Here is a 27142-nt window from a genome sequence, read left to right as displayed (position 1 = left end):
CCTTCCTGGATACAAGGAATTTTTTAGACTTTTCAAGACAGTGTCGGAACCCTCACTCCTTTAAACATTCTTGTTATTGGGGCCAAATACTTAAATCTTCATCTTCTCTGACCAAAATGGCTAATCCAGAAAGCATTCGGCTTGTACATGCAAGCAGCTGCAAATTTCAGTTAAGCTGAGCAGAGGCTTCATTTTTGGCCAGCAACCTCTCAGCCTATGGCAAAGTAAAAATACTTCACTGTAGAGTGTCCAGCAAGCAAATATTTGCACATTTTCACTGTAGGAGCTGCACAACCCATCCATTGCGTCAAGGATCCATCGGAACATCCTGGGTTAGCCAATTCTCAGAGACCTGAAGAATTCTAGTCTTTTAAATGTTCAGCATCTTTCAACTGGTTTAGGATTTGGAACAGCTTTTCTTAACCTTTACGAAGTCTCCACTTACTATGTAAGAATCAGGCAAAAGTACAAAAAAGTGCCTCCAAGGTTCAAAGGAAAAGAATAAACAAGCTGTTCCTAATTTCTGCCTCTGGCAAGAGATCAATCAGTACCTGTTCAAGGATCCTCTGATTTATTTACGTGGTAAACACAAGCCCGAGAATGGAGGTGAGAACAGAAGGTTGAGTGGGTGACATGGATGTTGGAGCATTTCATTTGGTCTCTCTTTCTGTGATCGGACAGAGGTCCTGACATCGGGCTTTGTAAGGATTCCCTCCCACCTGCTCACCTCCTTCTTTCATGTCTGCATTTCTTTGTTCCTGTGAAACCTCTTTTTCTCTGCTCCGTTCTCTGTTTGTCAGAGCAACAGAGGCCATTGTGACGTACTGCGCAGCTTTTGGCTACCTCGATCCCCCATCCTTTTCTCTTTCAAACCCAGCGGCACTCTCCCACACCGCCGCTACAGTAATTCAATTCATTCCTCTCTATTCATACAGTATTGGCAAGGCAGGGAGATGCTCATGGTGGGCGTAAAAGCATACATTAACGGCATCAAACACACCCACACAAGGCACAGCAAGTGCTGATTCTGGCAGACTGCGACAATAGCACATAGACTGAATAAATTATTTGTTGGAGACTGACCTCAGGGCTCTGGCTGTCGATCAGAAGCCAGCCGAGGGGACAACAGAAACTCAGGGCTACTTGGCTTTCCGAACCGCAGCTTCCATTAGTTTGAATCTTTAGAAAACAGCTTATAATTACATACACAAGAGCAATAAACTAACTGCTTATGCAACATGTGCTTTGACATCAAAACATGCCAGAGCTGTTATTAAGACTTTTTCTTATTGCGTAAAATTACAAATAATGAGGAATTAAAAGACCAGCCAGAGTAAAGTGTTTTAGTAAGCTGTCAGGGTTGCAAGGAGACACATGAGAAGCAGCAAAGATTGCACAACTATAACACTTCCAAAACATGTTCTCAGTTTGAGATGGATCATGTCACTTCAAAGTCTCCCACTGCTTTCAATTGAACTGGAATATGGCGACTGCAACAGTGGAAAAATATGATTCAGAATATGCCAACACAGTGAGCCATCAAGCCCTGCAGTGAAGCGCCCGATATAAACACACACACACACACACACACACACACACACACACACACACACACACACACACACACACACACACAATCCCATTTCCAATTAAGTTTAAACATTGTGTAAAGTGTAATTAAAAACAGAATACAATGATTTGCAAATCCTGTTCAAACTATATGCAACTTAATACACTACAAAGCCAAGGCATTTAATGCTTAACCTGATAGATTTTATCGTTTCTTTGCAAACATTCACAAATTTTGAATATTATGCTTGCAACACATTCCAAAAAGGCTGACACAGGGGCAACAAAAAACAGAGGAAGTTGGGGAAAGCTCAAAAAACATCTGTTTGGAACATTGTACAGGTGAACACGTTAACTGGAAACAGTTGAGTGTCATAATTGGGTATAACAGGAGCATCCCCGAAAGGCTCAGTCCTTCACAAGCAAGGATGGGGTGAGATTCACCACTTTGTGAACAACTGTGTGAGCAAATAGTCCAACAATTTACAAACAACGTACAATTGCAAGGAATTTAGGGATTTTATCTTCTACAGTCCATAATATCATCAAAAGATTTAGAGAATCTTGAGAAATCTCTGCACGTAAGCGACAAAGCCGAAAACCAACATTGAATGCCTGTGAACTTTGATCCCTTAGGTGGCACTGCATTAAAAAACAATATCATTCTGTAACGGATATTACCACATGGACTCAGGAACACTTCAGAAAACCATTGTTAGTTAACACAGTTTGTCGTTACATCTATAAGTAGAAGTCAAAACTCTACCATGCAAAATGAAACCCAAATATCAAAAACACCTGGAAACTTCGCTAGCTTCTCCGGGTCCCAGCTCATCTGAGATGGACAGACGCAAAGTGGAAAAGTGTGCTGTGGTTTGACGAGTTCACATTTCAAATTGTTTTGGGAAATCTTGGATGTCATGTCCAAAAAGGAAAAAGACTATCCATATTGTTATCACTGCAAAGTTCAAAAGCCAGCATCTGTGATTGTATGGGGGAGTTTTAGTGTCCATGGTATGGGGAACTTGTACATCTGTGAAGGGACTATTAATGCTGAAAGGTACATACAGGTATTGGAGCAACACATGCTGCCATTCAAGCAACATCTTTTTAAGGGACGTCTCTGCTTCTTTCAGCAAGACAATCCCAAGCCACATTCTGCATGTGTTACAACAGCATGGCTTCGTAGTAAAAGAGAACAAGTACTAGACTGGCCTCCCTGCAGTCCTAACCTGTCTCCCACTGAACATATGTGGCGCATTATGAAGCCCAAAATACGACAATGGAGACCGACGACTGTTGAGCAACTTTAGTACATCAAGCAAGAATGGGAAAGAATTCCATCTACAAAGCTTCAACAATTAGTGTCCTCGGTTCCCAAACAGGTTTGATATGCATAACATACTAACAATAATTTAGACTTTATATATAAAAAGTCAAATTTTTTTTCACCATTAAACTCAAAATATTGAGAATGAAGTAGAAATAATATCTCTAAGAAAAGGCGGAATGCTGAAACTGCTCTTCTTGTTTGTCCCAAACAGGTTTGATATACATACAATAAATGTGCGTTCACAGAATGCTTATATGCTCAAAGAGAAAAAAATTCTTTATTAATTCATAAAAAAAATAAAATAAAGTATTAAGCTCCTTTACACAATGCATGGCTGTTGCAGGTCATTGCGCCAGCGTCATTTAAACTTTTTTACGATTTGCTTGGATTTTGCTTTTTTTTTTTCACATAATTTTGTTCTGTAATTTTTAAAACAGGTGAGCAACAACAAAATAAAATACGACCTCCTCAGTTATATTACTGTGTTTACAGATTTAAATAAAACTCAGCTTATGATCTCCTGCATAAGTATATCTGGAAACTTTTAGACTCATGTTTGATTACCTCTGACCTTACGTGTTAAAGTGCAGATTTGTACAGATGATAAGTATTTGACTTCATCCTGTTTTAAATCACATTTAATTATGTAGATGGCAGTATCTAAACGAATCAGATTTGAACCAGACAAAGTAATGAATAATACATAAGATTAATAAATACAAGTTAATTTTAAATTAGTTTTCATTATTGCATTTAAAGTAAAGGTGCATAAAACTTTTTTTGACTTTTATTAATGACTGAACTTAAGTTAATTCTTTAATTTCCAGTTCATTTTCATCATATATGACAACCTGAATAATGACGTTTTTTTCTTTGTAAAGTCTTTAATAATAAGGGCTTCATTTTATAATGTTTCTCATGCTTAAGGTGTTATTCAGAGATCTTTGTTATACTCTACAGTGCAATTGTTAGCTATTACAACAAATAAACAAAAAATAAATTTATTTTTGGAAGGATAATTAGTCATATAAATGATTAAAGTATATGAAAAACAAAATTGCTCATAGATTAATTAATAAAATAATTAAGTGAATGGAAATCAGACATTTAGGTGTCATAAGTGGTGGATTATGCATGGCTCCAAATAAGAGTGAGAACTAACTGGAACCAGAACCTCAAACAAATAGGAGCCATGTTATTTCTTACCGCCTATGTTACTGTCTAGAGGCACAAAACATTATTTTTTCATGTGTGTTAAATATTCACAGTGTTAGAAGCTTCTTTGGCTCCTTTTTAAAAAATAGGTTAGTACCTATAAGTGTAACTATGTTTTGGGAGAAATTAGAACTTTTTAAAGAAGATATCCAGTACACATCAAACTGTCCTGATACTTTGAAAACCAGCATACAGAATTAGAATCTAAATAATAGATAAAAAAAAATGATGGGTACGCAGAGAAACCTGTCCTGCTGGTAACCATACCAGGCTCAGAGAGGATGTAACCGTGTTTTTGACAGAAGCAGCAGTTTCTCTTTGAGTATTCTGGCCAACATTATGCCCCATTAAGTTGCTGCAAGCTGGATCTCTGCTGACGGCTGCTCTTAGTTTATGGCTGCAGCTCCGGTCCAAAGGGAGCGGCCTGAAAGTGATGATGATGGCTGGGGTGTGTGTGAGTCGGCAGAGAGACTTTTGGGGCCAAACTGTCGTTCTACATCTCTCCACACCCTCTCCATCGACCCGAGCCTGCCCTCCTGTTGCCTGGTCCTCACACTGCCTCTATAGATTTCTTTCAGTTCAACCTTTACATCCTCCACACTGTTAAGAGAAGCATACAGGCTTCTTCTTAAAGCATAACTGCAGTGTGGAGTGGCACTACTGAACACTAAGCAAAAAAGGGGAGGTGGGGTGAATGAAACCCGTCTTCATGTGATATGGATAGAGAAAAGGGAGGGATATGTGTCGTGTGCTGAGAGCTGTATAAAGGGAAGCACAAAGAGCAGTGATAGAGGCACGTGGAAAACTGTGAGAGCCGGAGAAATATGGGTACGGCTGTATGCCTGGGGAACACGAGAGGGACTGTGGAAAATATTTGAAAAACCCTGAAGCAGAGCGAACAAATGAAGACAGAGGAACGATCAAAATGAGGTGATCTGAGGAGGAGGCCTGGGTTTGAAGAGGATGGCAGAATAAGATAGAAGCTGCTGAGGGCGCAGATGATGACAGAAAGCAGCAACAAGAAAGTAAAACAACAAAAACAAGACAGTTAAGATAGGACATAGGTAAACCTTTAAGAACATTCTACATTATGTCTGAGAATTTGTTTTAAACACCTTCCTCAAACAGGTAGACAGAGCTAGTCTGATAGGATTCTGCTGAAATTTAAAACTAACTAAAAGTACCTGAAAGATAGTGTCTGACAGTTAACCATTATTTCAGTGCCTTCTTAAGGTAAATCCCATACCATCTGCAAGACTTTTCAATGTGGGTGAGAAAAACTGCCAAGAATTTTTTGCAAAGTTTTTTTGATTCAAGTTTAGAGTGGTGTTGGGAAGAATAATTTATGATTGGAGAAAAGGCTTGCTGACAGAAGAAGAGCGTTGGTTGACGCAGTGCCAGACGGGGGTCTGCTGAAACGTAAACAAGTAAGTAGCTCAAAAATGTCCAAGCTGTTGTAAGAGAAAGCTGCTCTCTAAACTGGTCTGCAATATTTTGACAGGGTGCTCTTCACAACAAGGGGTGACAGCTCACATGGGAGCTGTGGTTATGCTTTAATGGTCAATAACAATTCCCAAGTCAGTTTGGGCCCAGCCCAAACAGACCAGTAATAATAGATTTAAAATAAATTCCATCACATAGTATTATCTGCACCTTTTAACTTAAGATTCAACAAAATTGATATCCAGATTTTAAAGTGCAACATATGGGTCAGCTTAACTTGCAATGTGGAAATGCATGTAAAAACAGAAAAGAGAGTTTTTTTTAAAGGTTTACCATAAATTATACTACCATAAATCAAACCTGCTTGATAGTTCATTGTTCCATTGATTTTAATTTCCTTTAGATATTAAAAAGGATGCAAGTACTTTGGTTTCCTGAATAAAATAAAATAAAATCTAGCTTAAAAAAGCATTTTACTTGGCATATCCATTAAAGAAAACAGTGACTTGCTGATTTGGTTTTGAGTATTTTATATCATATAATTTTTTTGTAAGACAACTTTTAGATTTTTGAATTGTCTATTAAATATCTAATGAATGAATAATTGTCAAAAAGGATGTTCTTTTAACCTAACTGTAAAATGTAATAAAATAAAACTGTAATTTTCTTAAAATCTGTCATGGTATTTTTTTTAATGCAATTTTTGTGTTTCTAGGAGAGCTAAACCAACCTTTTTTTGTTTTCTTATAAATTATGAAAAAATAAACCTCTTTTAAACTAACTTTAATCGAAAACTAAATAAAAAAAAATAAAACCTGTGAAATTAAACAAAAGTACAAAGTTAGTTTAAAATGGAAATTTACTAGTTTGATCCTGATTTTCAGCTTTTCTAAATTCTGGAATTCAACCATTTTGGTTATTTTTGTAGCTTTCTATTTCTGACACAGCTTTAGCATTATTTTCTTAGAAATAGAAGACAGAATTGTAACTGACTAAAGCAACATAAAACAAAATAAAAAGTAGGAAATATCAAAAACTAATAAAAAAAACAAAAAACTAAATTAAGCTAATATAAAATAAGCAGAATTAAAATAAAATAAAGTTTGTGTTTAAAAGGTAAATTAGGCCAAATCTATTATAATAAAATAATAAAATAAATTAAAACTAAATTAAATCCTTGATGTTATAGGAAAGAGCTTCTTTACAGAAAAAAGAAATGCTGTGTATATCCCACCTTGTATGCCACAAATAAAAACATCAAGTCCCTTTTGTATTTGCCATCTGCACATTAAAATCAATAGTTTTTGTGCAGCATCATATGTTTATGTTGGTTAGCCTGTTGCTCATTGCTGGTATGGCTAGAACCTTTTCAGGTTACCACAAACTTTATTTTATTGTGCACTGATCTGGGAAGATTTTATCTACAAAAAGTAAACTTCAGGGAAGAATACGGATCTTTTGTTGTGGCTTGCTATAAACAGACTTATCTCTGTGCTGAATTTAGTATAAAGGAGCACGAACTGCATGTATTTGAAACTATATTTAGCTATGAAGAAAAGAGTTTGATAAAACATAAATGTGCATGGGGGATCACTTCGAAATAAACAACAGTGCACTACAAATACACAGATGCAGTTCTTTCTCCGCCTAATGTTTTTCTGGTAGATAGAGGTCACTGAAACAAAGCGATACTCTACTTTGACTAGACAAATAATGCTTAATAATAGCACAAATTGATAAATTCATTGTGATGTTCTGGGTTTTTGAAGCATTAGTTGACAGCAAAGGAAATGAAGCAAATAGTTCGCCTTAATTAACAGCGGCTACTGAAGATAAAAGAACAGATGCCAGGCCACTACATCTAATAAAAAGTGTAGTTTCCTTGTCTGGTCTAATTTCATTTATTTTGAAACTGCCTCTAGCATTTATTTCTGCAAGTTCTTAGCTAAACTGAAGGAGGTGATTTGATATGAGGTCAATAGGGGTGACAGCAAAAATGAGAAATGATCAAACAAACTGCTTTTAAAAGATAAATAAATAAAAACCTCTGAGTGATGAGTACAGAGTGATGAAATTTCTTTAAACTAGTTGATTTGCATGAACATGAGCTGAGCATATGCCAGCAGTGCAGCAATACAAAGCAAAAGCCTACAATGAGTAACATTTCTACTTTTTTTTTTTTATAAGGAACTTTTATTGGAGAGGAATACCATAGTAACAAACCTTTTCTGACTGAGTCTTTTATAGCCATGAAATAAAAACAAGACTGAAAACTTAAAAAACGAAAGCTGAGTATCCTTACCCGATGATAGGATGTTTGAAGCCCAGCTTGGCGGTGGTCTGCTGAATCTCCTTTTCCAGCCATGCCTGGGGGCGTACAAGATACTTGACAAACTGCGACACCCACCAGACCGACGGGTCACCATGCAGACGCTGCAGACGCGGGGCCAGGTCCTCTGGGATTGCCAAAGGTAAGTAGGGGGGCCGAGGGTGTAGACTGTCCACAATGGGTAACTCCACAACTTGAACGTCCTTATCATGAGCCTCACCTGGATGGGAAAAGAATAAAAACATTGATAAGGGAAGTCCCTGTTTTTGGACCTCTCAAGGTGAGGTGTCGTCCCTGGCACTAAGATGTTAGCAGCCAATCCGTTAGGTTCTGCAAATAGGCAAAGTGGGACCTTGATTGATCAGACTTGTTTATCGAGCAAACACCACATATACCCAATTGGATTGGGATTTAGGCAATTTAATAGTCAAGTCAACACTTCAGACTCATTGTTGTGCTCCTCCAGCCATTCCTCTACTTGCATTGCTTTGTGGCAGGGTGCATTATCCTGCTGACAGATCCGCGGCCCCAAAATGCAACAGACTGTGAAGAACTATGTATTCTGGCATATTTCCATCAGAACTAGCATTACCTTCATCAGTAATTTGACCTACAGTTGCTCGTCTGTTGGATCACAACACACAGCCTAGCCTTCGCTCCCCACATGCATCAATGAACCTTGACCCTGTCACTGATTAACCACTGTTGACAGAGAACACCCCGCAAGAACAGCAATTTTGGAGATTTTGTGACCTGGTTGTCTAGGCTCTTGTCAAACTCGCTAAAATCTTTATGCTTGCCCATTTTTCCTGTTTCTAACACATCAACTTTGAAAACAGAATATTCTCTTGCTCCCTTATATAGCTGACCTTCTTACAGGTGCCATGTAGAATAAAGAATCAGTGTTATTTATTGCACCTGAGAGTGGTCATAATGTTATGCCAGATCTATGTATATCTCTGTTCACAAGCATTTGACAACAAAGAGCAGTGAGGTCTTGCAACCATAGAATGTTCTGCTGTTTGAAGAAGCGACACATCGTTATCAGCTCGATTCAACCTTTTACTCTGGGTGTTTCTTTTCTAACTGTTAACTTTTATTGTTTAGGCTAACAATTTTAACACCCTTCTAGAAGTGTGGGGTGTAGCAGTAGAGTGTGTGACCCATATGCAAAGATCTCTCTACCTCGATGTAGTCGCCTGGGTTTGAACCCTGACCCTGGAGACCTATGCATCAGGTCTTCATCAGATTTGTGTTTAGAAACAAATGATATGCGGGTTAATTATGATTAAAACATATGTAGGTTAAAAATGCTACAGCTTGATAGAGGTAGTAGTTTGGAAAATTAAGTAATCATAATGCGGGTGATGTATTGTCACAACCTCATTGTAGCTGTTTTAACCTAGTTAACCCAGTTTTGGTGCTGTGTATTGAGACCGACTTGCAGAAACAGTTGAAATGAAATATCAGTCTCCATCTGGAAAAACAGATACTGCAGTATTGGTGAGTAAAAAAGCAATACTATGGAAAAGTAGTGCATTATTTTACTCTACTTTAAAGCCATCCTGTTTTCCAGCATCACTGCAATGAATGTATTACCTTTAATGAATGGACTGGGACTTGGTGTCAGCAAATGATTAATTTTCAAGGAAGAGTTGGTGTCAGGGACAAGGAAATCCTGTCGTTTCACTTTAAAATACTTTAACAATTGGTCATTTTTATAATTAAATATTGTGGGCTTTATATTTAATAGACAGATTAGATTTTGGTATATTAGAATTGTTTTAATTTGTTATACTTAGCAGGACTGGTAAAATAATTCATGTAATCATGATCAGGTTTTATGACTTTCACCTGCCGTTTCTCAAAGGCCGCAGGAATCTTTCAGTCAGCTTAAATAGGAATGAGACCTGAATGGTAGGTGAAGGGAGGGTGGCTTGTGGACTAAAACTGGACAAGCCAAGGGCTGGGCTGGAAGAAGCCCCAAGAAGAAATGTTGACAAGAGCTGATTATGAAGGTCAGCCCTTTGGACTGCACAACACCCTGAACTGCCAGACCTCCCTGACCATCAAGGCCAACTGTGTGCACCCAAACACATAAATGCATGTAAAATATTTCATAAAATGTGTACATGTAAAAAAAGTTTTTGAACTACAGTAAATGTGGTCAGAAAGCAATAACGTAAGTGTGTCCAAATAAAAACAGCAATAAACAGAAACTGTATTCATACTCTCAAACTCACACAAGCAGCTCCAGCTAATCACATCTTGCCAGAAGGGTTGTGCCAGGCAGACACAATCTTCACTCCATTTCAGACTTAAACCCAAAGCTGAGTATGCTAGTGTTGTGTGTGTATAAAACCCCTGAATTGTGTAAAAAGACAGGTTTTGAGGCTTGTGCTAAAGTGACTTTTGTAACTACTATACAAGGGCTATAGCCCAGCTGCAAACACAGCCTTCATAAGACGCTACCAAATAAATGGCATAACTCATTAAAAATGGCCTTTCACAGAAAGAGGGTAGATACAAAATATGCTAAAAACAACTAGAGGAAAAAATCTTGAATTTGTGTGTGTGCGTGTGTGTGTGTGTGTGTGTGTGCTGGAGAACGAACTGAATATAAATTAGAACAAGCATTAAATATTGAACGGAAAAAAATATTCACAGGCTTGTCTTTGCTTATTTAACAACGTTGGCATGATTCATAGAAGGGGGAACGGGTGTATTTTGAAGCCTGCTTTTCTTGGCACAGATGTACAGATATGCAGTATGTCTTCTTTTCACGGCTACTTAATTAGATCACAAAGCTTCTCTCAAGTATATCTTAACTGCACAGCCTCTGCATATGTTTTTAGTAACACAGCTTTACTCTATGCATATGGATCTGAACTGAAAAAAAGTCCTGTATTGTATTTGGAGTCTAAGATGTGTACTGGACCTAATAAATGTTTCATAAGAGACTATGAAACTGGAGAACTGAGAGTGACACCATCAAGACACAAAGTGCAGAGCATCTCCATTCATAATATATTTGAGACAGAATTTATGAACCTAGTGATCTCTTGTTGCAGCCTTTGCATGTCAGGGAACATTATGTTTCTCCTTCTGCTCTAAGACTCACGCTTAGAAATATCTCCACAGAGAACCATGAACAAAAAGGCTTTCCTGGGCAAATTAGCTTTTAGGTCAGCTAGCCACAGTTTTAAACGTAAACTGGGCTTCTGTATGTGAATTTAAAATTAGTTATAGAGGTTCAACTTAGTTTTTTCACAAAACATAACTTTAATGTCAAAAATAAAAATAAATGAAAAACACAATAAAGACTATCAGCATTGTCATCTATCATCCACGAGGAGTAAGACTGATTAATCTATGAGTTTCTGTAATTGTAGTTTAATATTTTGACTAAGAGTAACATTGTATGGTAGAACAACTCTAAGAATATGAAATAAAAATATTTTCTTACAAGAAGTTTATTTGTGTTTGGGTTTGTTTCCGATTGGAAATGAGACAGGCATCTATTAAAAGACAATAAAACAATGTAATGAGAGTATCAATTTTGAAAAAAATATATCTGTTTTTATTTACAATTTATTAAAACAATAGCATGTTAAAAATTATTTATTCCCTTCTCAATAATTAACAGAAAAGTCATTATTGACATCACACCAAGATTGTTCTTATGTTAGCCGATAAGGTCTTTGCATGCTTCCACAGGTACTTCAATGATTTATGATCGGAGATAAGCTCCAAGTCTTTGAGGCTGAAAGTACCCCGTCCAATCACCCTAATCCTTAGGTCTCTCCAACAATTCTTTATCAGATTCAAGTCAAGACTATGACTGGGCCACTCAATAAGGTTGATATTACTTCCAGTCAGAAGAAAAATGTCAGCCAGCTCAAAAGATAACTTTATACTAAATTGGTCAGAGTAATGGATCATTTTGGGATTAACACTACGTATTTCAAAAATTTTAGGGGTCTTTTTTAGCAACCATGGTTTCTAGCATGTTACTGGTTATTTTGACCCTTCGCCCTTTTTGTATGTTTGCAGTTTTGATCACCCAAAAGAGTTGGGCATGAAATGACGCCGTCTACTGCGGGGCATTTCGTACCGAACATGCCATCATACCTCTCCCAGGAGGACTTTGCTTAACTGTTATGACAGCTGATGATTTGAAGCATTTTTCTTTTTTTACCCATAGTCTACTAAAAAGGAGTATTGCAATGTGACTCCAAAAAATAAGATCCATCAGCAGGAAGGAGCTTAAAGTTATTTAGCTTTAATCAGGAATCATTATTTATTATATTTTATGAGTCACGTAGCCTACACAGGGATCAGAACCACAACGGAGAATAGAGTGTAATACAAAGTTTTCAGAGTAATAAACAGTTAAATTAAAATAAAAATTTGAATATAATTATAATGTAGTTTTTCACCATTGATCTCCACTAATGTACGTGGTTTAAGAAAATGGGTATGAAATTGTCTGTTTGCAGGTCAGACGTTTTTGTAGGAAGAGATGAAATGGTAAAGCATAGCTGAAAAATGAGGAAATAAATTGGTAAAGGAGCAAACTCACCTGCAGCTTTAACCTGTTTTTTCTTTTTAAAGAAGTCTGCTTAAGAAAATTAAAAAGCCTGAAAAAGAAAACTCTTTACTGCATTCATACAAAGTAATATTCCAAAAACTGTCAAACTGGTAAATAATGTAAATTACAGTTACATACAGTTCAATTTGACATTGGTTCGAAATCAAGTTCAGTTTATTTTTCCAGCTTGTAAAAAGTTTTCAATCAAAGGAATTCCAGCCAAATGCATCGACTCACTTATGATTACTTCATTTTCCAAACTACTACCTCTATCAAGCTGTAGCATTTTTATCTTTTATGGTCCGTGTTTGTTTCATTTATTCCTTGAATTAAAACAATGTTTACACAAATTTCCTTAACTGTGATATAGTATATAAACAAAATTGGTATTAACCAAAAAAGCAATCAGAAGGGGAGAGCTCTTCTACCCAATCAAATTAGGATCAAATACATTTACGTTAAAGCTTAAAGACTTTACTTTGGGGCTATAATTTTTACATAAAGCTTCTTCTAAATATACATTTTATAATGCACTGCCTAGGTTTTTACTAACCAATAGCAATTTCCAGATTTTGATTTTGGTCAGGTCTGATTATAACAACTCTTCTTGGATTAAGACTCAGCGGTTCAATTACATCTCAAGAACAAGGGACTCTTCTGAAGATAGCAATATGCAAATTTTTAACAGAGAAGACAGGTGGTGCTAAAGAGGAGGGAAATAAACCCTCTTTGTTTGGCATAAAAAACTAACACTAAACACGCCATCAGCTTTCATTTTTCTAACACCTACAGTGCAGCCTTGACTAGTCTCCCCAGGCAGTTTTACAGCCATTCACACATTGAGACATGTAACCAAAACAACTCACATGTTTCATTGCAAGGTGATATGTTTGGATTGTCGAGTGACAACAACCCCAACATAAAACCGAATGGAGAGCAGGCCCAGTGACTCATCAAACCCCATTAGTGACCTTAACGGCCCTAGTAGTTTCAATGTCCTGACTACAACTTGAAACCCATTGTTCAGAGCTGAAGAAGTCTTTTGGATGAGAGATTAAATGTTTCCAAGAAACAAAAGGAACAATCCATTTGCCTTCTATTCATATCACTTAGGAGTCTTATGTCCTGGATGACTGAGAATCTACACAAAGCGTTCAAAAGACTATAACATGATGCAAACTAATTTGTGTATTTGACCAGCCAAATCACCAGTCTGTATTTCCTTTTCCTACGGTTGGGGTTTCTTTCTGAGTTATATTGTTTGCTGCTTTTTTAGGACACAATCCATTTCACCTTTGCAGTGAAGCAAATCAGATTTACAGTGTCATGTTTGTTGGGATGTGCATTTCTTGCAATGTTTTGTTCTTTTCCCTCCTTCATTTCACATTTGCAAGAAGAAAATGTGCAGGTCCAATAATAGCTCCACCGCTATCTTTGTCTTAATCTTTTTCTCTTACCCTAAAGCAATATGTTTTCTTGACAGAAATACGCTGTCACAGACTCATATAGCATGTATCTTCTTTTGGTCTATATGTGTCTCAGATCCCAAGGGTAACACCTAAAAGAGAGCAGGCTATTCATGTTAAGATTTATGGAGAAATTTGAATTTTGTGGGTTTGATATGTTAGGTTTTAGAAAGGTTCCTTTCCTATGCAAGCATGCACAACATGAAAAACTGACCCAATACAGTACATTCAAGGTATATTTCTAGATAAAGACAAAGAACGGGTTGCATTTTGGTTTAAGTAACACATAATATAAATAGAATATAATTCAGTGTACATCTGCTTATCAATCCAAAGGTTTAGCAACCCTTTGTGCTCAATTGCCCTGACAAATGTGCTTGCTTGGACGGTGTCCACACCAGGCATAACCACAGGCGCACCTAACATCAATTAGGCCCATCTTGTTAGCTGGTGTAACAATCAGAAAACCTCTCCTTCATTAAATGGCAGACTATTATGAGGAAAAAAACTCAGAATGCTAAAAAGGCCTGAAGTGAAGCACTTGTTGGGAGTGAACCGCCATATGGGTCCAAAGGATGTAGATTTTAATACACATACCCACATGAAAAAAATTGGAAATACGTTAAAAAGCGAAAATGGACAAATGAAAGGCGAGAAAATGAGAGAGAAAAGGCAGTGGGAGAGAAGCAGATAAGAAGACAGCCCAGGAGAGCACAAGTCAAATGAAGCAAATAGATAAAAAAAGAGCTGGAAGAATGCAGTGATTAGAGCAGGGAGCTATGAGAGAGAGAACGGTTGAGGTAAAAGGCTTCACTTAGCTTTCATAATCATAACTGGACTCCATTTATCAATGCTTTAGATTTTTCAGGTTTATTGAAATAAATATACATGGCATATTTTCTAATCATACAGGATCATGCAAGTGTATACCTACTGAATAAACGTCAATATAATTTATTGGGATATTATGTAATAGGCCAGCACGAAGCAGAATATAATCATGGGGTAAAAGAAAGGATTTTCAACATTTTTCACAAATGTAAACCGGACAAATGTGCCAAGCATTTGTATTCACTTTACTCTCATAACCCGAAATAAAACCTGAGCTACAATGAAATTATCTAAATCATTTTATTGCAGTTTGGATTATATGTTGACGTTCTTTCTGCTGCTACAAGCTGAACCTTTGCTCAAGTCTTGAGTCTTTTGCAGCCAACCTAAAAAAACCTCTGAGGTCCTTGCAGAACAGTTGTATTTATACTGAGATTAAATTCCACAAATGTGAGCTCCATTCACTAACTAGGTTACTTCTGAAAGCAACTGGTTGCACTGGATTTTATTTAGGAGAATCTGAGTAACACAGGTGCTCAATTGAAACGCCCACCACACTTTTCAGATGTTTATTTATAAAACAATTTGGAAACCATCTATTCTTTTTCTTCCACTACACATTTGTGGTGTCACAAAAGCTCAATAAATTGCATGAAAGTTTGTGGTTGTGACATCACAAAACGTAAAAAAAAAAAAAACAACCAAGCAGTGTGAATACGTTTGTGAAGAACTGTATTATAACAGGGATTCCAGGTAATTTATGAAATTTTAAATTTCATGTGATCATTTCTTGTTACAGCTTATAAAGTGGGGGAAATCCCACCCACACAAACAGCAACATTTACTGTTCTTGAGCCGACACAGGCAATGAAGCAGAACAGAAAAAGGGAATCTTATAAACCCATTTATATCCTGGGGAACCCTTTCGGCACGCCCACTCACGTCTGTAAAAGTTTAAACCTCTCACTGCTGCTGCAGCATTTCTCTGCAACATACACACAGAGATTTGATTGATATACACTGAACGCACGAAGGTGTTGTAAGTGCTAAAGAGAGCTGCAGCCCATCTCACTCAGACACACACCCCCGTAGCGAGCCAACATTGATGATAGCGTTTTATGCTTTATACCTTCCATCATATACTTGAGATAATATAAATCTACATGTAAATGTAAACTTTCTGAAAGTTTGTTACTGCTTTGAATGTTTGCCCATGTTAGCAATGATGCTGCTAACATCTCTTTACCACTCAGAAACTGGACCCATTCTGTCCTCAACTGCCTTGGCAGCGCCAGCATCGGCCATCGCAGTCTGTGCCTTGAGCCAGCGGCTTGAACTTATAAGGCTCAGGGCCGCTGGGCTCCACAAAGCCTCCTTAAACCTCTGGTGACGACGGGGGTGAAAATACTCCACCACAACAGATCTATCTGTGGCGAAACTACCAGCGTCGCTCTCCTCACTCTCCATGTTTCAATATACAACACTGGCTCTTTCACTGATCTAAAAAGAATAACCTATACAGGATAGGTATCACAGCTGTAATATTCTGATAAGTAAAATAAATCTATCCAGCATCTTTAATGTGTAATGTAATTTATGCTTTTGACTTGAGGACAGAAAGGCTTTTCTTCTGTCAAAACTTGATGCTTCTCTTTTCTGTAGCTCTCTAACACTGAGCTTTAGATGTTTTTTTCCCTTCTTCAATGTTCCTAATAAGACAAACCTGGACCCTTGTCTAGTTTTGTTCATGAGAGTTCCTGTTGTTTTAAACTGTTCAGTTATTGCCCTGATTGTACATATAGACAAGTTTAGACCAGTAGCTATTTTCTTTTGGCCATTTCCTAACTTATGAAGATCAAGATACATCTACTTTACTTGAATGGCATGTATTCATGTCTTTACCTATTTGAAGAGTGGCTAAGAGAAATTGCTTTTGTGTCATGACATAGTTAAACCCCAGAAAAACTGAAAAAAGAAGGTACAAATAAGAAACGAAGTTTACTGACTTTTCTTTATTAGAATCGATAGAGTGCAAATAGGTGCGCCAGGTGATTTCTAAGAACAATTACTTCTAAATTTTACCAATTTAATAATTTTTCTTATCTTTTCAGTGTGAGATGATGCTACTACACTAAACTGCTATTTTATTTTATGCCTTTCCACCGATCTTTAGCCTGGATGTCAACAAGGGTTGAAAGCCCTGTACATCAACCATGAAATTGAAGAGCCCAAAACATAACAAACCTAATTTAACACATATATAGTTTATATATGTGTTGTGTTGTTAAATGGATTTTCTTTGTTTACAGTTCAGACCTATTTAAATAAAAATGAGATGTTTTATTGGTGGAAAACAAGAACATTAAAAGTCTGATGAGTTTTTAACTTCTACCCAACACAAACAAAAGCCCTTTTGCCAACAACGCAAGGCTGTCCTCACACAACTGTGCAGCTTCATGTACGAGTGAGAATGAGAAACATGAACAAGGAAGCTCAGAACCTCAGAACCTGCGCTAATGTTTACAATCCTTGGATTTATACATAAACAGACACAAAAAAAAATCTTCATGGACACATGACACATTTAAAGCTAAATATTATAAACATGCAGTCAAATTATTGACTGCAAATGAGAAAAAGACGCAGAATTAAAACTTTATAAGCCTGATATAATTGGTGAAATTTATATCTGCGAAACCTGTGCTGAAATGATCTAAATGTAAGGAAATGATTAATCGACTCGGTTGAAAAGTGCAAGCATAAACAAGACAGGAGTTGAGAGCTTGAGATTATAAAGATTATATCAGATTTTGTTCTGTTGTTATATTTTTTTGTAATAAAGTCATTAAAAAGCAACCCCATTGTGCTGCAGTGACATTTATCAAACTTTTTTCACGGAGGAACCAAAAACAATAGGTCAGATGCATTCAGTTTTCAGCTGGGATTGTTCCAAAACAAACAATTAAGTAACTCATCACAATTACTGCTGGCAGTGCTAATGCTAAAGCTGGCTGCAGGTCATACTTTGACTGTGTTGCTGTGGGTTTACCCACCTGACCAGTGTCCAGTGGAGGCTCCAGACCGGTCACTACATGTGTTACTGACGGGCAGAAAGACGGTCTCCCAGCCACCGGGTGCGTAGCGCCAGTTGTGCGACTCGAGGATGAGCGTGCGCTGGGTGCCGTATGCGATCATGAAGCAGTAGACAACGTGGTGAAGCTGGCAGCCGTAACCGCAGCCCTTATTGATGTTACACACCAGCTTTCTCGCCTTACTGCAGTCTGGGGGATTCTGGGAAGAAAAGGACAGAGTGTTTAAACATTTTTTTATTGCTCAACATTCACCTTGTGTTTCTTGGAGGCCTGCTCTCTGACATGTAATAACACATGGCTCATATTGTTTTTATTAGTTTTCATTGCTAGTCTTGTACTGAACTCTAATTTTATGTTGCCTGCTCATGGCGTTCCCCAGTTTGTCTTTCAAAATTATTTCTTCAGTTTATCTCCAACTGTCTTTTTATTCCATCATTCTGCTTTACTGATGAAGGTTAAAGACTATATTTTTTATTTTTGTTGTATTCAAAAATTGGGTTTTTATTTAAGATCATGCAAATAGGCCAATGTTGTGTTTCTTCAACAATAAAGGGATTCTGGAAAAAAGTTCCATCAAACTGTGTTTGAATCCACCTGATCAGGTTTTCTACATATTTTCATTTCAATATATACATGTATATCTCAGATGTCTCTGACAAGTAAATAAAAAAGCAAATACGAAAGTTCAGTTATTTATACAGTGGTTAGGGTTAGATATACAACCTGCAAAAAAACCTGGATGGATGGATGATGGATAGATGGGTGGATGGATGGATGGGTGGGTGGGATCAAGAAAAGGGAAGGAAGTAATAAAGATCAAAGATAGAAACAAATATAGCTAAATGACTAAAGGAAATAATAAAGGAATGGTGCATGAAGGGGGAAGAGGAAATGGAAGGAAACAAACTGTGGAAAGCATTGAATAAATAAAAAATGAAAGAAGAAAGGAAGACAAAAAGGTTTGACCAAAGGAGGAAAGGAGTTTAAATGGAAGGAAAAAGAAAATAAATGATTGACAATTGATCAAAAGAGGGAAGGGATGAACACAGGATAGATGGATAGACAGATGGACTCAGGACAAAGTTTAAAAGAAAGAAGAGAGGGACAATGGATGGATGGATGGATGGATGGATGATTGGATAGATAGATGGATAGCTAGACAGATGGATAGATGGATGGACAGATTTGATACACAGATTAATGGACATAAAGACACGTCAATGGATGGATGAACAGATGGATGAAATGATACACAGACAGTTGGGTCTGTGTAGATAGAGTGCTCTTTAGCAGCTGTTTTGGAAAATTACTGCTTGTTTTCAAAATAGGCTGATTCCCAGGACTAGTCTTTTCTGGGGATTTGTGAACAATAAGAAAAATATAGAACAGTGCCAGCTCTATCCTTTAATCTCTTTATTGCTATTTTTTGCTTTTTCTTACTCACTTTTCAATGCTCACTTTTGCTTTAGTTTTATTTCACTGTTGTTTTCTTAAGCTAATTCTTAGGTTTTCCCAACGCTCTCTCTGCCTCCTATCTTTTAATATCCTTTGTTTCATCCTCCTTCTCATTTTCTGAGGCTCCCTTTCAATTCATCAACTCAAAAATTAGCTGCAATATTTTGCAGTCTGAGGGGAAGAATACCGAATGAGAGGAGCTGGGAGAAGAAACAATAAACTGTCTATTTTATATACGAAACAAGTGCAACGCAACAGATTGCCGCACGCTGTGCCACTGACGAGTTGCCGGGCGGGTTGTGATCTGCTCTGCAGCCGATCTGAGTGACTGGAGTGCTCGTGCCAACCAGCTTCCTAAACAGCAATTATTCGCTGATGGGAGTGTTTTCCTCATTAGGCTGCTGCAGCTGTGGATAGTTCTGAGTAATCAGGCCGCCCAGCACCCACCGGCTAATGCTGCCTATCAAACACTAGCAGGAGAAGTAGAAGAGAAAACAAGAGAGGAAAGAAGAGAAATAGGCATAAGAGAAAAATATAGAAAACAAGGAGAGATGAAACGAAAAAAGGACAGAAAATCACGGAAGGGCAAAGGGAAGCAATTGAGGACAAAGAAGCTGCCCAAAATTGATAAACACTTCTGTTTTGTAGTAACACAAAGTACAACAGTCACAAAAAGGTATTTTCCACTATTTACAGGCTCCCAGTGCACCAGCAAACCCTTGATTGTAAGCTAACCCACTAAAAACCACAGTGGTGCCTGATTAAAAAGCTGTCTTTCTCTATGCAGAGGGATGTCACTGTGTCTGTGTGAGGTCATTTTATGGCACAAGTCATGCGAGACGACCACCACCGGAACCCAGGGTTGCTGATGGTGTAGCTGGAACGGCTCAGAACCGCAGAGAGGCACGGTTCAAGGATAATGACGCCAGGCAGTGCGCTGTAGGTTAAACACTTCTTAAAATAATATTCTTCTCACATGTTAACACCCAGGGTCAGCAGCGAAGCGGTTTGGGTTCGGAGAGACCACAGTGATATTGTTGGTTTAGGAGAGATGGCTGAAACCAACTGGATTTGACAGAATAATAACCTCAGGTAATTATCCACTGTGCTCCCCTATATCCACTCACTTCAAGATACTTACTTAAAGAGACACTGAAGCACATTTTCTGTGCTTCTATTCTATGTTGGCAAAAGACCTTCAGTAATAAGAGAACGGTTCAGCGCTACTGGTATAATCATATCGGGCATTACATTCTCCTTATCAGTCCTAACCCAACACCTATAAAAAAAATCTGTCAGTGGTGCACATTGGGTTCACCTGGGTTTGAAAGAGCCATGTTTTCAATAAGTTATAAAAACTACAAATAACAGCCAATAAAGAAAATTTGTATTCTTCCATTCAAATTTGTCTTAATTATATTAAATCTATTTTGTCGACAGTTTAGAGCTAATACAGCTTTCCAGTAACAGAAGGTCAATGTATTTTAACTCTGACATTCTCATCAGAAAATTCCGAACTTTTCTAAACTCAATTTCTAGCATTTCTGTCCTTTTTGACCATTTTAAAGTACTAAGGAGAAGTTAAATGTGTATTTAAGGCAAATATTTCTTTAGTGGTCACTGGCTGGCTGGATGGACAAATGGACGGTTGGTTGGAAAAATGAAGGGATGGACAAATGGGTAGATGGATGATACAGTGCCTTGCGAAAGTTCTCGGCCCCCTTGAACTTTTCAACCTCTTGCCACATTTCAGGCTTCAAACATAAATATATAAAATTAAAATTTTTTCTGAAGAATCAACAACAAGTGGGAGACAATCGTGAAGTGGAATGAAATTTATTGGATGTGTCAAAGGTTTTTAACAAATAAAAAACTGAAAAGTGGGGCATGCAATATTATTCGGCCCCTTGCGTTAATACTTTGTAGCGCCACCCTTTGCTGCAATTACAGCTGCAGGTCACTTGGGGTATGTCCTCTATCAGTTTTGCACATCGAGAGACTGAAATTCTTGCCCATTCTTCTTGCAAAACAGCTGGAGCTCAGTGAGGTTGGATGAAAACCACAGATTCTCGATTGGATTCAGGTCTGGACTTTGACTTGGCCATTCCAACACCTGGATACGTTTATTTGTGAACCATTCCATTGTAGATTTGGCTTTATGTTTTGGATCATTGTCTTGTTGGAAGATAAATCTCCGTCCCAGTCTCAGGTCTCTTGCAGACTCCAACAGGTTGTCTTCCAGAATGGTCGTGTATTTGGCCCCATCCATCTTCCCATCAATTTTGACCATCTTCCCTGTCCCTGCTGACGAAAAGCAGGCCCAAACCATGATGCTGCCACCACCATGTTTGACAGTGGGGATGGTGTGTTCAGGGTGATGAGCTGTGTTGGTTTTACGCCAAACATATCGTTTTGCATTGGGGCCAAACAGTTCGATTTTGGTTTCATCTGACCAGAGCACCTTCTTCCACATGTTTGGTGTGTCTCCCAGGTGGCTTGTGGCAAACTTTAAACGAGACTTTTTATGGATATCTTTGAGAAATGGCTTTCTTCTTGCCACTCTTCCATAAAGGCCAGATTTGTGCAGTGTACGACTAATTGTTGTCCTATGGACAGACTCTCCCACCTCAGCTGTAGATCTCTGCAGTTCATCCAGAGTGATCATGGGCCTCTTGGCTGCATCTCTGATCAGTCTTCTCCTTGTTCAAGATGAAAGTTTAGAGGGACGGCCAGGTCTTGGTAGATTTGCAGTGGTCTAATACTCCTTCCATTTCAATATGATTGCTTGCACAGTGCTCCTTGGGATGTTTAAAGCTTGGGAAATCTTTTTGTATCCAAATCCGACTTTAAACTTCTCCACGACAGTATCTCGGACCTGCCTGGTGTGTTCCTTGGTCTTCATGATGCTCTCTGTGCTTTGAACAGAACCCTGAGACTATCACAGAGCAGGTGCATTTATACGGAGACTTGATTACACACATGTGGATTCTATTTATCATCAACAGTCATTTGGGACAACATTGGATCATTCAGAGATCCTCACTGAACTTCTGGAGTGAGTTTGCTGCACTGAAAGTAAAGGGGCCAAATAATATTGCATGCCCCACTTTTCAGTTTTTTATTTGTTAAAGTTTGACACATCCAAAAAATTTCTTTCCACTTCACGATTGTGTCCCACTTGTTGTTGATTCTTCAGAAAAAAATTGAATTTTATATCTTTATGTTTGAAGCCTGAAATGTGACAAGAGGTTGAAAAGTTCAAGGGGGCCGAGTACTTTCGCAAGGCACTGTAGATGGACTTAAAGACGAACAAATGGATGAATTGATCCTTATAAACATAATTAGGCACACTGTATTGCAGTTAATAGGGCCTCCATCCATCTTTTTTATATATTAATATTACTCATCCATGAGCAAAAAGCACTTTTATGAAATAAACCAAATTCTAAAAAAGCTTTCTAAAGGGAAGAATAATAAAAAAAAAGAAAACAGCACTTTGTTTATTCTATTCAGAGGCTTTGTTAGGATCCAGAACCATCTGGCCCTTATCCCTGCCCAAAAAATAATTTTTATACAATATTTTAGTTTTTAAGTAATTTCAAATTAAATCAATATAGTAAACTGGTGCACCAGTCGCCTGCTTTTAGGCCAGGGGTCAGTCAGTCATTTTCTACCGCTTATTCCATAGTGGGTCGCGGGGGAGCTTGTGCCTATCTCCAGCAGTCTATGGGCGAGAGGCAGGGTACACCCTGGACAGGTTGCCAGTCCATCGCAGGGCAACACACATACAACCATGCACACACTCATTCATACACCTAAGGGAAATTTAGAGTTACCAATTAACCTAACAGGCCTGTCTTTGGACATGGAGGAAGCCGGAGTACCCGGTGAGAACCCACGCATGCACGGGGAGAACATGCAAACTCCATGCAGAAAGACCACAGGCCGGGAATTGAACCCAGGTCCTTCTTGCTGCAAGGCAACAGTGCTACCAACTGCGCCACCGTGCAGGCCAGGGGTTTTAAATAAAAATAAAAAAAGGGAAATGTGGACAAACCTTGTACCTGTTTTTTTCTTTATCGTTAGCAGCCTGACAGTAAGAAAATTAATTTGCCAAATTAAATCATTGCAACATTTTGTGATTTTTTTTATTTTTATTAATTGTAAACTAACTTAGCTTCTTTTGTCTGATGAAGGTTGCTCCTGTTGTCATAAATATGCAGTGTCTCATAAATATGATCCTCTCTTCATCTACCTAAAGTTCCTGTTTAGCTCTTATGGTCCCATCAAAGAGTTGCACTCCTCATCTTCTATGTTCCTCCTTCCAGACATCATAAAAAGGATACATTTTTAATGTAATCAAACCCTAACCTGATTTTCACCAACTTTGTCAAATTTGAGCACCTAAACCAATTATTTTATTTTTGCACTAGACCTATTTTAGACTATAGATTTTTGGTACTCCTATTGTCACTCTAAATTATCTTGTGGTTAGGCTTTATTGTAAATTTTCTACATAAAGTCTTGCTTGGTTTGTCTGTATATTCATATTAATTCTGATTTCAGATATGTTTGTTTCATTTATTAATTTATACATTCACTTCTTTCTTTATTCTTCCTTGGCTCTTATTTTTGCTTAATCAGTTAGCCAACTCTGACCTATAAATTATTAATGGAAACAGAGAAGATAGATAAATGGACAGAAGAAAGAGGTCCTCATCATCTCAGATTGGGGCAGCTAAGAGAAGCTACAGTGAGAAGCTAAAAAGCAGTTTCTCAGCTAACGATGCACCAGCAGTTTGGAGGAGATTAAATGACACCATAAGTTACAGGAGCCCATCCTCCCATGATGTAATGATCCCAGACTGGCTGACGACCTCAACAGCTTCTTCTGCAGGTTTGAAGTACAGGCATTCACACCTTACCCTTGCACTACCTTGCCCCCCCACCAACAACTCTACATACCCCATCCCCTCTGTCCTACTGCCTGCACTAAAGATCAATGAGGAAGATGTAAATAGGTTATTTCAGCCCCAGAAGACCCCTTAACCTTCAGGACCTGATCATATTTCCCCCTCCTGCCTAAAAGCCTGTGTTGACCAACCAGCCCCCATCTTCACTCAGATCTTCAACAAGTCTCTGGAGGTGCATGAGGTTCCCTGTTGCTTCAAGTCTTCCACCATCATCTCTGTCGCCAAGAAATGCACCATACCAGGATTAAATCACTAGAGACCCGTCACCCTGACGTCTGTGATCATAAAATCCTTTAAGCTTAACCTGCTCAAGACTGTGGAGATAAACATGGACGTCCGGAGAACCCCTTCCACACTACCTCCCATCACTAATCTTTTAGTGATCTTTTACCTTTAGGTTGATGCTACAGAGCGCTATTTGCAAAAACCAGCCACCACAGAGACAGTTTCTTCCCCCAGGCTTTCACTCTGATGAACACAGTGAACACTTTAAAGCCTGAGTAGTCAGCTACTACCACTTGAACTACCACAACCCGCCTTTCGTTTTTTCTTTTTATATAAAAATGGATTTATATACACATACATACTGTTCCTTTTATTCTTATTTTATTTCCTTAAGTTTATATGTTGATATTTGATGTCTGTACACTATGAGTGCTTGAAATTGAAGTCAAATTCCTTGTTTGTCACACAGTCTTGGTCAATAAAGCTGATTCTGAAGATCAACTGTATGGTCATTGATGCATCTCAGGTACTCTCTCAGGTTCTCGGTCAGAGTTTAGGTACCAATAAATCAATCCAAGTAATTTTATAAATAAGAGACATGAGTCCTATTTACCAATTCATCTGCACTGATATGAATTGACCAAAAAATATAGTTAAGACAAAGCAAAGCAAAAACTTTATTTAAAGACCTTCACCTTAAGATTTTCTAGTCTTTTTTGTCTCCTTGTATTCATTTTATTAGCTCTAACAAAAGAACTACTCACTGTTTTCATAAATGATGACAGAAATGTTTCAGACCACCTTATTAATTCATTCTGGATAAAATCTTTCCAGCCCAATTCTGTGGAGAAGGCTGTCCTGCTGTTAAAGGAGAAAACGTTTTTCTTCATTTCCAGTTTCGGTTGCACCTCTTATAACCACATGACAATAGAGGTGAGACACTGTGAGAACAATCACCAGCCGCATGCTCACGTAGTCGGACTTCTGTGGTGCAACATTTGCGCATCTAACTTTTTTAAGGTTTTGTGGAGTGGACTGTATTAAATACAGAGGAAATGCAAACAAATTGTATTATTTTTAAGTAGACATGCTTTCATGAGTTCTGGGGCTATTTAAAAACCATCAATTAGGCCCAAAAGCCCAGGTTTAACGCCTATTTTTCCCTTGATCATTTAGTGGCTAATTTTTGGATTTATAAAATGTTACCTACTGTGGCTAAAAATAAAAAACATAATACTTAATAAGCTGAAGGTTGATGTATATCATTTTCCAAACAAATGTAAAAACTATTAAACTATTAAAACTATTAATTTCATTGAAAAAAGCACAAAAACAAAAGGTCAAATGCAACAACTTGAAAAAACATATGTAAGTGTTTTTCAGAGCAATTTACACCGAATCACAGTAATTTTAGTAGGATTTCTACAAGTTTAGTGCATGGTGTGTTTACTGAAATTGAGCACCAGCACTCGGGGCCGGCCTAGGTGTGTAGTTTTGGTTTGTCCACTACAACCCTCTGCTGAACCCACCTGGTTCTTTTTGGACAAAAGCTGTGTAAATCTGCAGATGAGTTAGACAGGATGTCAAATACACAGGAAGGGCAGAAATAATCTGTTTTCGTAACAGAGCATGGCACTTCGTACTGTCCGCAGAAATGTAACAATAACTGGTTGGTCAAGGGCTTTTATTTAATGTTTATTAGAGATTTGGCAAATTAAGATCCCAAGGTGGTGCCTGACTCAATTGAAAAATGCCATCATGAAAAAAGAGACAAGGTGTTAAAATTAACAAAAGATGTGTTTGGGGAGTAAAAAGTAAGTTATCATTCAGTTATCAGACACCATGTAATTTTACCCAAATGCCCTCAATTTCACAACAAGAAGACAAAACATTGTTTCCCATTATTCTGATGTTATCTCTTTCTAAGTATATTAACCCCCCCCCCCCCCCCCCCCCCCCCCCAATTGTTCTTTATGTAGAGAAAAAAAAAACTTTGCGATTAAAATTTATTTACACTATATATATGGCTTGAAAACTGGAAAGGCCTGCATTTGTTTTAATTGTATGTAACAAGGTTCCTATACATTTTTCAAGTAAAAATACCATACTTTTCCAGATAAAAATTCCAGTGTTCCCAGTCCTCTGTATTCCCCTGAGGATAAAAATGATAAAAGTTTAAAAGAAAAAAAGTACATGACGAAGGACAAGGGGGGTAAATTAGGAAAAATTAATGTAAGGTAGAAAGGAAGCACAGAAGGAAGGACAACTACTAGAAAATGAAAGAAACAGAATAAAGTCCTCAAATACTAATATTCTTCCATCCTCTGATTAAACTTCTTCAGACTTTTCCAACCTGGAAAACAGTAAAATTAATTTTCATATTGCGTTTCAACTGCACGGTGGCACAGTTGGTAGCACTGTTGCCTTGCACCAAGAAGGTCCTGGGTTTGATTCCTGGTCAGGGGTTTTTCTGCATGAAGTTTGCATGTTCTCCTCGTGCATGCGTGGGTTCTCACCGGGTACTCCGGCTTCCTCCCACAGTCCAAAGACATGCCTGTTAGGTTAATTGGTCACTCTAAATTGCCCTTAGGTGTGTGTATGAGTGTGTGCTTGGTTGTTT

General features: G+C 37.9%; 1 protein-coding gene across 3 annotated transcripts in view; it reads right to left on the bottom strand.

Annotated features, from left to right (window-relative positions):
• Window positions 1-27142, bottom strand: part of fut8b (fucosyltransferase 8b (alpha (1,6) fucosyltransferase)) — a 137367-nt gene that overhangs the window by 9390 nt on the left and 100835 nt on the right. For all 3 annotated transcript variants that reach the window (XM_047388017.1, XM_047388016.1, XM_047388018.1), the window contains 2 exons: window positions 17831-18068; window positions 7863-8109 (listed from right to left, as the gene is read on the bottom strand). In XM_047388017.1, the coding sequence (XP_047243973.1) occupies window positions 7863-8109; window positions 17831-18068 (485 nt within the window). The remainder of the gene's footprint in view (window positions 1-7862; window positions 8110-17830; window positions 18069-27142) is intronic.

The sequence above is a fragment of the Girardinichthys multiradiatus genome, chromosome 15 (genome assembly GCF_021462225.1).
Source record: "Girardinichthys multiradiatus isolate DD_20200921_A chromosome 15, DD_fGirMul_XY1, whole genome shotgun sequence".
NCBI lineage: Eukaryota > Metazoa > Chordata > Actinopteri > Cyprinodontiformes > Goodeidae > Girardinichthys > Girardinichthys multiradiatus.
This window is presented reverse-complemented; position numbering and strand designations above follow the sequence as displayed.